This window comes from Phragmites australis, chromosome 4 (assembly GCF_958298935.1).
Source record: "Phragmites australis chromosome 4, lpPhrAust1.1, whole genome shotgun sequence".
Lineage (NCBI taxonomy): Eukaryota > Viridiplantae > Streptophyta > Magnoliopsida > Poales > Poaceae > Phragmites > Phragmites australis.
Genome location: NC_084924.1, coordinates 37,691,744 through 37,705,013, shown reverse-complemented (window position 1 = coordinate 37,705,013; position 13,270 = coordinate 37,691,744). Strand labels below are relative to the sequence as shown.

Below are 13,270 nucleotides of genomic sequence, written 5' to 3'. Positions count from 1 at the left end.
ACTCACATCCATGATGAATCCGCTACTCATTGTCTAACAGTAAATCTTCACGAAGACCTAACCTATATTTTTTTAGTCACGTAACATATATATTTTATTCACGCCAGCATATATTTTCCGGTCACAATAGCATATATTTTTCAATCATATCAACATATATTTTTTAGTCACGCTAACCTATGTTTTCGGGTCACCTAACGTATATTTCTCGGTTACAGTGATATACGTTTTCTGGTTATGACAATACATATTTTCTGGTTATGATAATATATATTCTCTAATCCCGTAATGAGTTTTTCCCGGTTAAGGAATAGAGATTTTTCGTCTCTGAATGAGTTTTTTCCGATCAAGAAAAAGGGGTTTTCTAGTTGCAGGCTGATTCGATAAGGTTGGTTGGCTGACACGTTAAATATTTATTTAAAACATTTTTATTAACTAGCGATGTGTGTAGTATAATCTGAAAGAGAAAAAAATATGAATAAAGTTCAGTTGCAGAATGATTAGTCCGAGAAAGACATCTGAATCAGTTAGGCTAGCACTAGGCCTGAGCGAAAATCAAATCTAACTACATAAACTTTGTACGTTTTTTACGTCTTTCTTCCGGATCAGAAAACATCCATTTCTAAATTGAGGCCTTTTTGGAACAAGCTAAGGGAATTTTTGTAATTACCGTGGGAATTGAACTATTTCTCGGTCTAGCTTTGCACAGTTGGTACCATGTACTAGTTCTGATAACGAAGGGTTATATTCCCCGTGCCCAACCAGGGGCTTTCATCCCCAACTTTTGAGTTAGGGAGCATCACAGCCAATGGAGATCGCGATATATATTCTGATTAGAGGGAGATGTAAAGATCTTTAAATGGATCATGTCTATTGGATAGGTTCGATGTAAGATATTGTAGACACGATTCAGATACGGCACGACCTGAGTCAAGACAGGCCGGATCGGCATGGCACGAGGTCACGGGCCGTGCCTGAGCCAAGCGCGTGGCACGGTGTGCTGACTGAGTTGGGTTGGCACGGGTATGGCTCAGCTCGGGCCGCCACGGGTATGACACAGCCAGATACGATCCGGCTCGACACGCATGGACTGGCTATTTTCTATTTTGTTTAATTTCGTAGCTATTTTTTTTTATCTATTTTCTATTTTTTTATCATATTTTTATCTATTTTCTATATATTTTTAAATTTTATAGTTATTTTTTTATTTTATCGGGTTGGCTGTGCCGATGGGCCGCCCGTGCTTGTCGTGCTCGTCGGGTAGGCCGTGCCGCCGAGCCTTAATCATGTCCGAGACGGCCTGGTACGACATGGTGATCGACGGCCCGTGCCGTGGGCCGAGGGGGAGGCACACGGGCCGGCACGGCACGGCACGGTCCGTTACAACAGCTAGGTCATTCGGGCCGTGCCGTGCCATGCCGAGCCGAGCCGGGCCTGTGTCGGACCGGTTTGAGTGCCCCATTTGGCCATATCTAGAGAGATGAATAGATGCCTCAATAAATTTCTTGTGAAATTGATGGTCTTCTTTTATTTGGATCACTCAATGCACCTTAAAACTCAAATGAAAGTAAAATTGAGAGATATTTGAAGAAGAGAAAATCGAGGCAACATGACTCCATAAATATTATATGAATCATAGATTCCATTTAAGATCAATCTATGTGTCTTAGCACTCGAAAGAACATAATCAGCGAAGAAATAAGAAAAAATGAACATCGAGTGACGAAACTCTTCAAGTTGATTGTCTAGAGGCACGAGAATTCAAGATCTTATCACATAAGCGTGTGTATGTGAATTTTATACCTCTAACAACAAAAAGAATGATCTCATAAGGTGCTGAAATTTCAACCCAAAATCAAAACAAAAATTAAAACCGGAAAGAAAAAACTTTCACACAAGGCAAGAAAACTAAGAGGGGGAAACTAGAAGGAGGGGAATTCAAGTATATGAAATAAAATAAACTTCATTACTCAAAGATGTCATTCTATTTTAGTCGAATTACAAAGATTTTTCTCTTAAAACTCTCATATATTATATAGACTAAGCACTCATCCTCTTTTACATTAAAATCCTAACACAATACTCTTATATAAGTGACATAAGAGGCTCAAATGGCTAGTTTAACCTCTTCTATAGTCCTACCCCTCTATTTATAGACATATGGACAAATGAGGGAGAGTATATCACCAAAAGTACTTATATGATCCAATTTGTTGGCAGTAGCAAACATATCAATATGAAGCTAATATGGGTGGCAAAAACTGAACCAAAGTATAAATTCTTCACCTGGCTTCTTGTCCAAAATAAGATCCTAACTACTGACAATCTGGCAAGGAGGGGTGACCAAATGATTAAACCTACAAACTTTGTGCAACTTATGATGAAACGTCAAATCAAGGAATGCACTTTTACAAAACTAGTTTGTAGCGAACTTGTTCACTGGTATGGCACCATAAATCTGCCAACTCAAAATGAATGCTCCACGATTAAGGACTGGTGTAGAAGTGTCAGATCAAAATTGATAGAAGACAGAGAAATGATTTTGATGGAGCGATGATTTATTTTTATAGAATACCTAGAAAGAACATGATAGTAGAATATTAAGGACAACAACGATCTCTTCTCTAAGTGGCCGGCTTGATTAAGGACGGCCTTGACCAAAGAAGATAGGCCTATGCAACCTAGCCTTAATCTTTTTTTTATAATGATTTCTAAGGTGTTGCCCTCAACCCAGCTCAATAGTTTTGTTATCCTGCTCATCTTTGTGTTTGTTTTTTTTGTCTTTAGTCGGCCTTCCTTCCGCACCCTGTTTTTTCGGACGTTGAAGCTTTGTTTTTTTACCTTTTATTTCTCCTAATATATCAATGGCAACGCTTGTGCCATTCCTTTGGAGAAAAAAAAAACTCCTGATGGGCATTGCTTAATTGGAGCAAAGATTTTGCTCGAAACCGCGCAGTTCCCAGTCACGTTCACGCTGGAGCAATCCAATTTTCATTAGCAGCTAGCTTACGACGTATTTCCGGCATTCGGAGTCAGCGAGAGCCGAGGGACGCAAAAGGCGGTCGTGTCAATCGTACGGTGGGACTGCCATCAGATCGATTCTGGAGGCAGCATCGCCCGCCTTTCCCTTATCCCCCAGCACGGTGTGGCCAAGACAGCGTGCTTTCCGGGGTCGCGCCTTGCTTGCTTTGCATCCCGCGCATCTCCTTTTGGTGTGTGGTCGCGGGCCGAACCTTTCTCCGGTTTCCGCAATAGGGCACGCGGTGCAAGTGCAGCTCCCGTCTCCTGCTGCCTCGCGCTTCGCTCGATTCGCCTTTCCGCCGGTTCTTCACGTGGCCGCGGCGGATCCTGAGGGCCAGGTTTCCTCGTTGCGCGCGGCGGGGGAATGCGTTGCATGCCTTTGTCCCGGAGCGGAGAAAGGGGTTGTCGCGGACGAGCTATGGCTGGCTGGATATAGATTTGGCGTGCACGTACGGCGTCTCATGGGGGGTTGGCTTCTCCGGATCACGCGACGGCGCGCGGCACTGCCGTGATCCAAACTGTTTACTTTTGCTCGCTTCATCCGAAGCGGCTGGCTAGATTTTAGACAGTGAGAAAAAGTCCGATTTTAGATTATAGCCTCTATCTGTTTTTCAACCTTGAGCATCCTCTCATCCAAAGCTTTACAGAATTTATAGCTCGTGCTCATCCTGAGAGAACATGGTAAGTTCAAGTATGCTCTACTTCTCATTCAGGATTTCGAAGAGAAACGAACAATCACATGCCTGAATATATGGTGTTCAAGAGTAAATCCATTCGACAAGCGTCTGAAGTTTACTCCAAAAAGTTAAAGCGTGTGAAGACTAATAACAATTTTCATGCTCTCTAGGCAAAAATCCAAAATTAGACAATATACGTGACCGTATTTACCGAAATAGACAACATATTAACGTATTTACAATTTTAGCATCCATATTCGGCACACCGTGTGTCGAATATGGCACTGTAGCTCATATTCGGCACACGGTGTGACGAAAATGACACTGTAGCACAATTTTCGGCACACCGTGTGCCGAAAATGGACTGTAGCACAGTATTTCGGCACACGGTGTGCCGAATATGGGCTGTAGCACCGTATTTCGGCACACGGTGTGCCGAAATACGGTGCTACAGTCCATTTTCGGCACACCACACTCCGAAAATGAACAGTACCGCGCGTGAACAGTAACATCAGTGCGTTTGAATTTCGTTTTTCCTCTTTTTCAAAACGGTGGTCTTCTGTTACTCCAAAAATGTTAAAACTTTTTTTACATATTCCATAATCCATGTGCAACCCATTTTAATTGGATTCACCGAAAAATCCTTTGTATATTTAAAACTAAAATTATTCAAAAAAGACTACTTTTATAACTTGTAATAATTTTTAGTGTCTCAAATAAACTCCCAAAAATCTAGAAAAATTCAGTAATATTCTTATTATGTGATGAAATAATTTCTAAAATTATTTTCAACTCTAGTTTATATGATGAAAAAATGAGTTACTTTGTAATGCTTCATTTACATGAAATGATAAAAATACATATAAATGAAGCATTACAAAAAGAACTCACTTTTTCATCATATAAAATAGGGCTGAAAATAATTTTAGAAATTAGTCCATCACATAATAAGAATATTAGTGAATTTTTCTAAATTTTTGGGAATTTATTTGAGACACTAAAAATTATTACAATTTATAAAAGTAGTCTTTTTTGAATAATTTTAGTTTTAAATATACAAAGGATTTTTCGGTGAATCCAACTAAAATGGGTTGCACATGGATTATGGAATATGTAAAAAACGTTTTAACATTTTTGGAGTAACAGAAGACCACCGTTTTGAAAAAGAGGAAAAACGAAATTCAAAAGCACTGTTTTTACTGTTCACGCGCGGTACTGTTCATTTTCGGAGTGTGGTGTGCAGAAATACTGTGCTACAGTCCATTTTCGGTACACGGTGTGCCAAAAATTGTACTACAGTGTCATTTTCGTCACACCGTGTGCCGAATATGAGCTACAGTACCATATTCGACACACGGTGTGCCGAATACGGATGTTAAAATTGTAAATACGTTAACATGTTATCTATTTCGGTAAATACAGTCGCGTATATTGTCTAATTTTAGATTTTTCTCTAAGATGGTGCGTTTCACTTTAGGTTCATTGTGCGTACTCTGTATCTACTTTCCTTTTATCCTACAGAAACAAGTCCGGGATTCGCTTTGGAACGCCACTGAATGATGTCATCTACCCCATATCCACAAAGATAAAACATGTGAAATGTGTTGGATAAATACGTAATTTTACATTTAATTTAATTCGTAGATAAATTATAAATAAGAAATAATATATTATTATTATTATACAACAAGAGTATAATCTACACACGCATATAACATAACTATACATATCTAATATACTCCATATATTAGACCTGAGGAGGTGAGCAGTGACTGTGTGCTCTTCTAGTCCTCTCATCCACACATATTAAATAGGTGAAAGAGACAATTACTTTTAAATTAATCTAGCAAGGTAGGACTAGAAGATATATTTCACCTCCATTTAGTTAGGTTTTTTAAAATTTATTTAGAATTCTTCTTAAATATAATGGATTAAGCTCATATATATATATATATATATATATATATAACAAAATGAACCAACCTGACAGTTGTGCGGTGAAAAATCGCTCCAATCACTTACCAGTCAGATACTTGACTAGCGATTGAGAGATCAATTGACCCGAAGCAACCCCGTCATCCAAACATGGAACGTCCCCTGGAGGTGCAGACATTGATCGAAGTCTGGCGGTAGTTTAAGGGTCAAGCCTACTTTACATACCTGAGGCCAACCTTATCGTCAAGCTGACATGTTATCTAGCCATTGTCAGCTGCTGTAATGAAACACAGGTGGGCAAATGTTGTGTTGATTCAAGTCTGCAAGCGTCATGCTGGCAGGGTCACAGAAGAGTGGCTTTGTTGCCACCAGAAGGTGTGCCCGATTCTGGTACTTTTAATTGTAAAGAAGCCTGAGTGTATGCTAGTCAAACAATCACTCACATGATTCCCAGTTATATCACGAGTATGAGCATAATTAGGTTTACATTATCAACCTATAAAAGTAAAATGTTGTTCATTTTCAGACCTGGTAGACGAAAGAGTATAAAATGCATAAGCATCAACCTGGTAATAATTCAGCGAAGAAAAAAGAAATCATGCACAATTTAATTGTTAAGAAAAACTACACAACAAGAATAGATGTAGTGTGCTATAGGTATTTGGGTTGCAATGGCATTTTATTAGCCGTTGTAACGCTTTTCCTTGATGTGCTTTTTCATTATGAGTTGGCTTATGATGTTAAGCTTACGATTAAGGAGGAGAATATTGGATTGGATCTTAGCTACCTGATGAGTATCCTAACCGAACCGAGAGAAGAGAGGGAGCCCGTCCCTCACGTACGTGCCCTGATCAGTGGCGTAACCAACATGCTGGTTACGGTCCCACCCCATGCAACACTATAAAACCAAACGAGGGGGAGTCTGACGGGTAAGGTTAACTCACAAAAGTCTCAGCCGCTTCTCCCATATCCTAAAACCTAACCCGATCACAAGTGTGCTGACAACGGAGTGAAGGCCGCTGCATCGGGATCATCTTAGTCAAGCTCTCCCTCACGCTGGCTACCTCTACACCGAGTTCTTGCCTTCACCGCTGCCACTACACCGATGTCATCTACGACCCTGACATCGGCAGCTTTCTTCATCAACTTGTCCTCATCGTTGCACTGCTTTGAGCCATCATCAACCCCTAATGGCATGTGCAGGCTCGGGTATGTTCACGCTTCTACTATAGGGTATTCATGTGCTAGGACTATTAATCATGACGATTAGATCACGCAATTATGCTCACAAGTTGGTCTCAAAAAGAAAAAAGTTTCCGATAGCAGAGCAAAACATTTCATATTGATAATCAGCCCCATTTGCAACTTCCTGCTACTGAGTAAGGTTTGCTCTGTAACTCAAGAAAATTCCTGCAGGCTGCCTTCTTAAACATTGAGGAATTGGTATTGTCATACCTAAGCACTTCTAAAACTGACACTCTAATGCAAAAGCTTAGACAATAAGTACCCCTTTTTTTCGAAAGGTTGCACTAAATTGTCATAGTCATGCATACATACTTGGGTTCAGCAACCAAGAGATTGTGGGATCGAATCCCGGAAAACCACTATAAGGTTTGTTTGTGGTTGTTGTATGTGCTGTGTTGCGCTGTAGAATATAGTTAGTTAGAGGAATACACCTATTCCAGTGTGACTTATGATGTTACGGATAAAAAAAAAGATACTTTCAACTAACAACTGCACACACAATTAGAAATAAATAAGATTTTTTTAAAAGCCATCGTAATGACAAACAGAGCATCACCTAACTTGCAGCTAGTGGAACTCTTAACCATGGACGTCAACCAAAAGGCATGGGTGCCATACCATTGGACTAGCTACCACTTGTCAAATTAAGTCAACTATCAATACTAGGTAAGGTAATTAGCACACAACAAAGAAGTGATTTTGTGGAAATAAACTTTCCCTTGTTATTTCAGAGCAATCGTGTTCATGCAGTAAACATACTGTGCATAGTGATTAAAAGAAAATACACAAGCAACTCATAAGAATTTCCAACTCTAGTTCTGTTGCTACCAAAAGCTGAATGTTTGAGTTGTTCTAAAAGTGCAGCAGCGATGGGCATCCCAAGGTGTACTAAGTAAATTATAGCACGATGATATAGCTTCCCGCTTTTTTTCTATTTACCTTTAGAGAGGTGTCAGCCTTAATCTGAAAAGACAATGCCAGCTGATGATATTACGGCATTTCAGCTTACTGACTGAAAATAGTTTTGATCGTAAACCAGCAGCATATGATGCTAACACAAGCACTCTAGACATTCCAAATGTTTTTTGGATACATCTAGTTATCTGTTGAAAGATTTACAAGTGAAAAATCTGTTGTTTTTTGGACCGTTGGATCTCCATCCAAGGATCCAGATCAGCTTGCACAATATATAAAAGAACTCTAACCCTAAACCCCACTCATTCCACCACACACTGCCGCGCCACTAGCCCTATCCCGCCATGCATCCACCTCCCCAGTCTTGTTGTCGCCACCCTGATCCTGGCACCGACGCACTATCTTCCACAGATTTGGTGCCCCTGCCTCGGCCGCCAACCCGACCGAATCCGGAGACTCCGCTGCAAGCAGATCTGCCGTCCTCAATTGCTACCACTGCTAACCACTGCAACCACGACGCCCCCGACGCCATCCCCACCAAACTGGCGGTCCTCTACCCGCTTGCGACCGGTGGTGCCCCCGATGCTCCGCCCTCATGACTGCCACCATTGCTAGGTCGGCGACCTCCCCGTCATCCCAAAACCCGAACACTAACCCCAACCCAAACTCCTAACTTTGCTAGAGAACAAGACCTTGCCGGAGAGGTCGAGAAGCTTGCCAGATAATAAGACCCAACACGAATCTTTAAGCGAATCTGATGGTATGAAATTCGACAGATTTCCACCCCTCAAATCTGTCAACAGATAAATGGCATTTCCGATGTTTTTTTTTTTCTAGGGCAGACTTCACCATTGAATTTTCACTGGGCAATAACAGTTAATCAGAGTTGCTCTTCACATAAATCAAATTACCGAATCATTCAACATTACTAGTCAGCTAAAACCTCCTATACAACCTCATCCCGATTCCTAAACCAAGACACCAGCAAGCAAGAAGCGCCACCAATATCATTCAGAATCAGCAGTATTCGGTAATTCATGCCATGCGTTGTAAATTGGAAAATTGTGATTCGATTCAAATGGGATAGAGTGCTAGTAAAGGTACAAGAATTTCTACAGACAACAGAGATAGAGAGAGGTGGCAACCATTTCGCAACCGCACTATGCAGCGCCGGCCTCCTCCTCGAGCTTGCGCACGTAGGCCGAGAGCACGGCGACAACGTCCCTGGAGGGCGCCTGCAGCGTGGTGACGAGGGATGTGGCGGGCCCCTGCAGCGCTCCGAGCAGCTTGGCGTACACCTCGGCGCGGCTGGGCATGGTCTCGAGCGCCTTGAAGTCGCCGGGCCCGTAGAATTTGCCCTCGAAGACGGCGCCGACGAAGTCGTTGGTCTCCTCGACGCGCTCCTCTTTCTGGAAGGCGCGGTAGGGCTTGAGCGCGGCGGGGACCTCCTCGGTGTGGACGAAGAGCCAGGCGTTCATGCCCTTCATGCACGGCTTGAGCGCCTCCCAGGGGGTGCCCTCGACGGCCTTCCCCACCAGCGTGTTCTTCGCCACCAGCAGGCGGCAGGTCTCCGGGAGCGCGTCGCGGATGCCCTGCAGCTGCTTCACCGTGAGGCCCTCGTACCGGATGCCCGCCAGGAGGTAGCACCCTTCCAGCTGCTCGCGGACGGCGGCGACTGTGTCCTCCTTGCGGCCCCGGGTGATGGCCGCGCGGATGGTGGAGCGGCGCGGGTGGGGATGGAGCGAGGCGGCGGTGGACAGCGTTCGGAACGCGGGGAGGGGCTTCGCGGTGGGGAGCGTGGTGGGGAGGAAGGAGGTCTCCATTGCGAGGGGCGGGCGCCGGAGGAACGGCGTGTTGGGCTGGGCGCGGGGAGAAACGGTCGAGGGGAGGAACAAGAGAACGGAGTGGGAGGGCTTATCTGTGAGAAGATGAGAGGGTTTTCGTGGACTTGGTCTACGTGGACCTTTGGATATGTGGGGCCCAGACTGCCCAGTGTCAGTGACTCGACTCGACTCAGGTACTTGGGCTATATATATGCGAAAATTTGTTCGGTAGCACTGAAAAATTACATCTTTCAGAAAATACTAAAAGAATCTCACTTTGTAAAATATCATTGAAAGATCGCAACATCCGAAATATAACATTCTGTTACATTTTGCTATTAACACTGTTAAATCGGACAAAACTACCCTCCTCTGTTCGGCCCTTGTTCTGTTCGCTCTCCAACTCACCTGCACCCTCACGTTTGCTCAGGAAATGAGGACAGCTGCCGCTGCCGCTGCCTCATGCCTCCTGATCCCAGCCACCCGCCACTGCAAAAAAGGGCCGCAGGCGGACGTACAGGGGAAGAGCAGGTGCGGCACACATGCGGACGGGGGGGGGGGGGGGGGGCGGAGCAGGGGCGGCGCAGGGGGCAGCTGTCATGACCCAGGAATACATGGACGGCTGAGATGCTTCAATACCCTTTCATCGCTGGATCAACGGTCGACATCATTCTTCTTCGTTTTCCCTGCCTTCGACTATTAAAACGTTTTACCGCGCTTTTACCCGGTTAAGTTCCGCTGTGAACCAGCTCATCTTCTTGTTCATTAGCTTAATTCCGAGATTGGTTTAGCTTAATTCAGTGATTAGCGAATATATATAGCTGGAGACACCCTGGTGTGGAAAAACTCAATTTGTATTCTGTTACACCAAAACTGAATGGGAGAAAACATGAGGGATCGGCCTGGTGCCTGAGGGCGAATCTCCCAAATCCTTGCTGTTCTTCGATTTGATTCGACTTTTCTCCCTCGATTCGTGACAAATTGGTATCAGAGCTCTTCGATCTTCGGCGAAATTAGCAGCAGAATCGATCGAGCGAGGGTTGTTCGGCACTTGTTCGGACGTAAAATTCCTGGAGCTCATATCGATTTGTAGCTGACGGAGGAGACGGCGGAGGATTGGACCTTGATTTGGGTTTCTCAGTTTATCTGGGTGTAAAATTCCTCGGTTGAGTTCCTCCAATCCGGGCGGCGGTAGACCTTGTGAGCGGATCTGAACGGGGAAGGAGTATTCCTGAACCGATCTGACTCACTGGAGAGAATGACTCGCAACACTAAGGCAGCAGCAGCTGCTGCAGCTGCTTCTTCTTCGGGCATCACCTTGACTGAGGAATTGGACGAATCTAGCCAAGGATTCGCTGAGCACTTGCAAGAGGAGGTTCTGGGGATCAAGTCCCAGATGGGAGTTTTTGATGTCAGGCTGACCAATGTGCAAGACCGAATGGACTCTATGCAAGAGGCACTGATGGAACTACTCAGGAGGACCAAAGGGTTAAATGATTCAGATGAAATCATGGCTACTAAATCAGCTGCTGAGGCGAAGGATTTGATGAAATCAATATCAGAAGAGAAGCCACCTAAAGTTCTTCTTGAAAGTAAGCACGATAATGTTAGTCCTATCTCCCTCAATCCTAGTCAGGCTTTTGGATTTGTTTATACTGATGTTCCTGCCAAGCCGGGTTCTCAAATTCGTGATGATGACAATGGAATGGATAGGTCCCCTACTTTTCAATTGCACACTCAGAGTAGAAATACACATCAAAACACCTATGTTCCACCACACGCTAGGCCTTATGATCTGGGAAGGCAATGTAACTGGTATCAACAAGATAAGGGAGTCCAGAGGCAATTTGAAGGAAATTTCAGTATGTCTATTTCCAGACCCAAGCTAGATTTTCCCAGTTTTAATGGTGAAAACCCTATTGGTTGGACCAGGCAGTGTGAGAAATACTTTGAGATGGCCAATGTACCTCCTGACATGTGGGTCTCATTAGCTACACTACATTGTGCTGGGAGCAGAACATTGGTGGACTGGGTCAAGATTAGCCTCTAGACAAGTGAGGTGGAACCAGTTTTGCAATTTGGTTTGTAACAGATTTGCTGAACACAATATGTTTGATGTGGTAGAAATGTTCCATTCTCTAATCCAAAAAAACAGTGTCTCTAATTACATAGACAGGTTTGAAGAGCTAATGGCTAGTATAAAGAGACAGCATCCGCGCTTATAGGAAGACTACTATGTGAGATGTTTTGTGAAAGGGCTGAAGGACCAAATTAAACACTATTTGAAGCCACACAAACCCCATAGCCTGGGAGATGCTTACTGCATAGCAAAAGATTTAGAAAAGGCTGTCATGAGCAGGAAGTCCTCTTTGACTCAATCAGCAAGTGTGATGAGGTCAGCTCAGACTACTGGTCAATTTTCAAAAGTGATTGCACCAACTCAGGTCACCAGTCAGTTCCAGGAGAAATTGCCTAACATCAATGTGAAGCCCAAAGAGCCCGGGACTTGCTGGAAGTGTTCAGCACCCTGGACTCCAAAGCATAAGCAAAAATGCAAGTTCTACCAGGGAGCTGCTCATGCTATCACTCTTGAAGATGATAGAACTGATGACCTGGGAAATGAACCGGGTATGACTGTGCAAAGAGATGAAGAATACTTGCAGCAAACACCCATATTGATGCAAATTTCCAAGAATGCAGTGCATGGAATTAGATATGTGGCTACTTATTGTCTTCCATTAACTATTGGCAGTAAGAGGGGAGTGGCCTTAGTAGACAGTGGTAGTACCCACAGCTTTTTGGATGTTTCATTCGCAAGTAAGGCTGGATGCAATATTCAACACACACCTTTGCAAGCTGTAAAAGTGGCAGGAGGAGGAGAAATTCAGACTGGGGGTTTTGTTCCTCAATGTACTTATCAAATTATGGGAGAAAAGTTCACCAACCCTTTCCAGCTCCTTGTGCTGAATTGCTATGATGTAATATTGGGATGTGATTGGATTTTTCACCATAGTCTCATTGGAATGGACTTAAAGAAAAGAGAATTAACCATTTATAAGGAGGGTAACAGGAAGGTAAATTTTCCTGATTGTACTCAGTTGGAGAAGAATTGTGCTATGGGGGAAAACCAACTGAACAAATTGATTTCTAAGGGAGTTATGGGCTATATTCTACTTATTAAGGCTACCAGAATGGACTTCAACCAAGGTGAGGGTCTTGATGAGGAAATAACTGAACTGCTAGATCAGTATGCAGAAGTATTTTCTGAACCTAGTGGTCTTCCTCCAAAGAGATCCTGTGTGCATTCAATTCCCTTGAAGCCTGGCAGTGTTCCTCCCAACTTGAGGCCATATAGAATTCCCCACTACCAAAAAGATGAGGTAGAGAGATTGGTTAAAGAGATGTTAGAGCAAGGGGTGATCCAACCAAGTGAAAGCCCATATTCCTCACCATCAATCTTAGTCAGAAAAAAAGATAACTCTTGGAGGTTTTGTGTTGATTATAGGCAGCTGAATGATCTCACAATCAAAAACAAATTTCCAATTCCAGTGGCTGACGATTTGTTTGATGAGTTGAATGGGGCAAAATATTTTTCCAAGCTGGATTTAAGGTCTGGATTTCACCAGATCCTCATGAAGGATGAAGACATTCCTA

General features: G+C 43.4%; 1 protein-coding gene across 1 annotated transcript; it reads right to left on the bottom strand.

Annotated features, from left to right (window-relative positions):
• Window positions 1-8,780: 8,780 nt before the first annotated feature.
• Window positions 8,781-9,704, bottom strand: LOC133916358 (large ribosomal subunit protein uL10c-like). The gene has a single exon (XM_062359994.1). It carries the CDS (start codon window positions 9,614-9,616, stop codon window positions 8,954-8,956), a length of 663 nt encoding a protein of 220 aa, XP_062215978.1. The 5' UTR covers window positions 9,617-9,704; the 3' UTR covers window positions 8,781-8,953.
• Window positions 9,705-13,270: the final 3,566 nt, after the last annotated feature.

Excerpts from the sequence above, each read along its gene's own strand:
- LOC133916358 (XM_062359994.1), bottom strand. The coding sequence starts at position 9,616 with ATGGAGACCTCCTTCCTCCCCACCACGCTCCCCACCGCGAAGCCCCTC.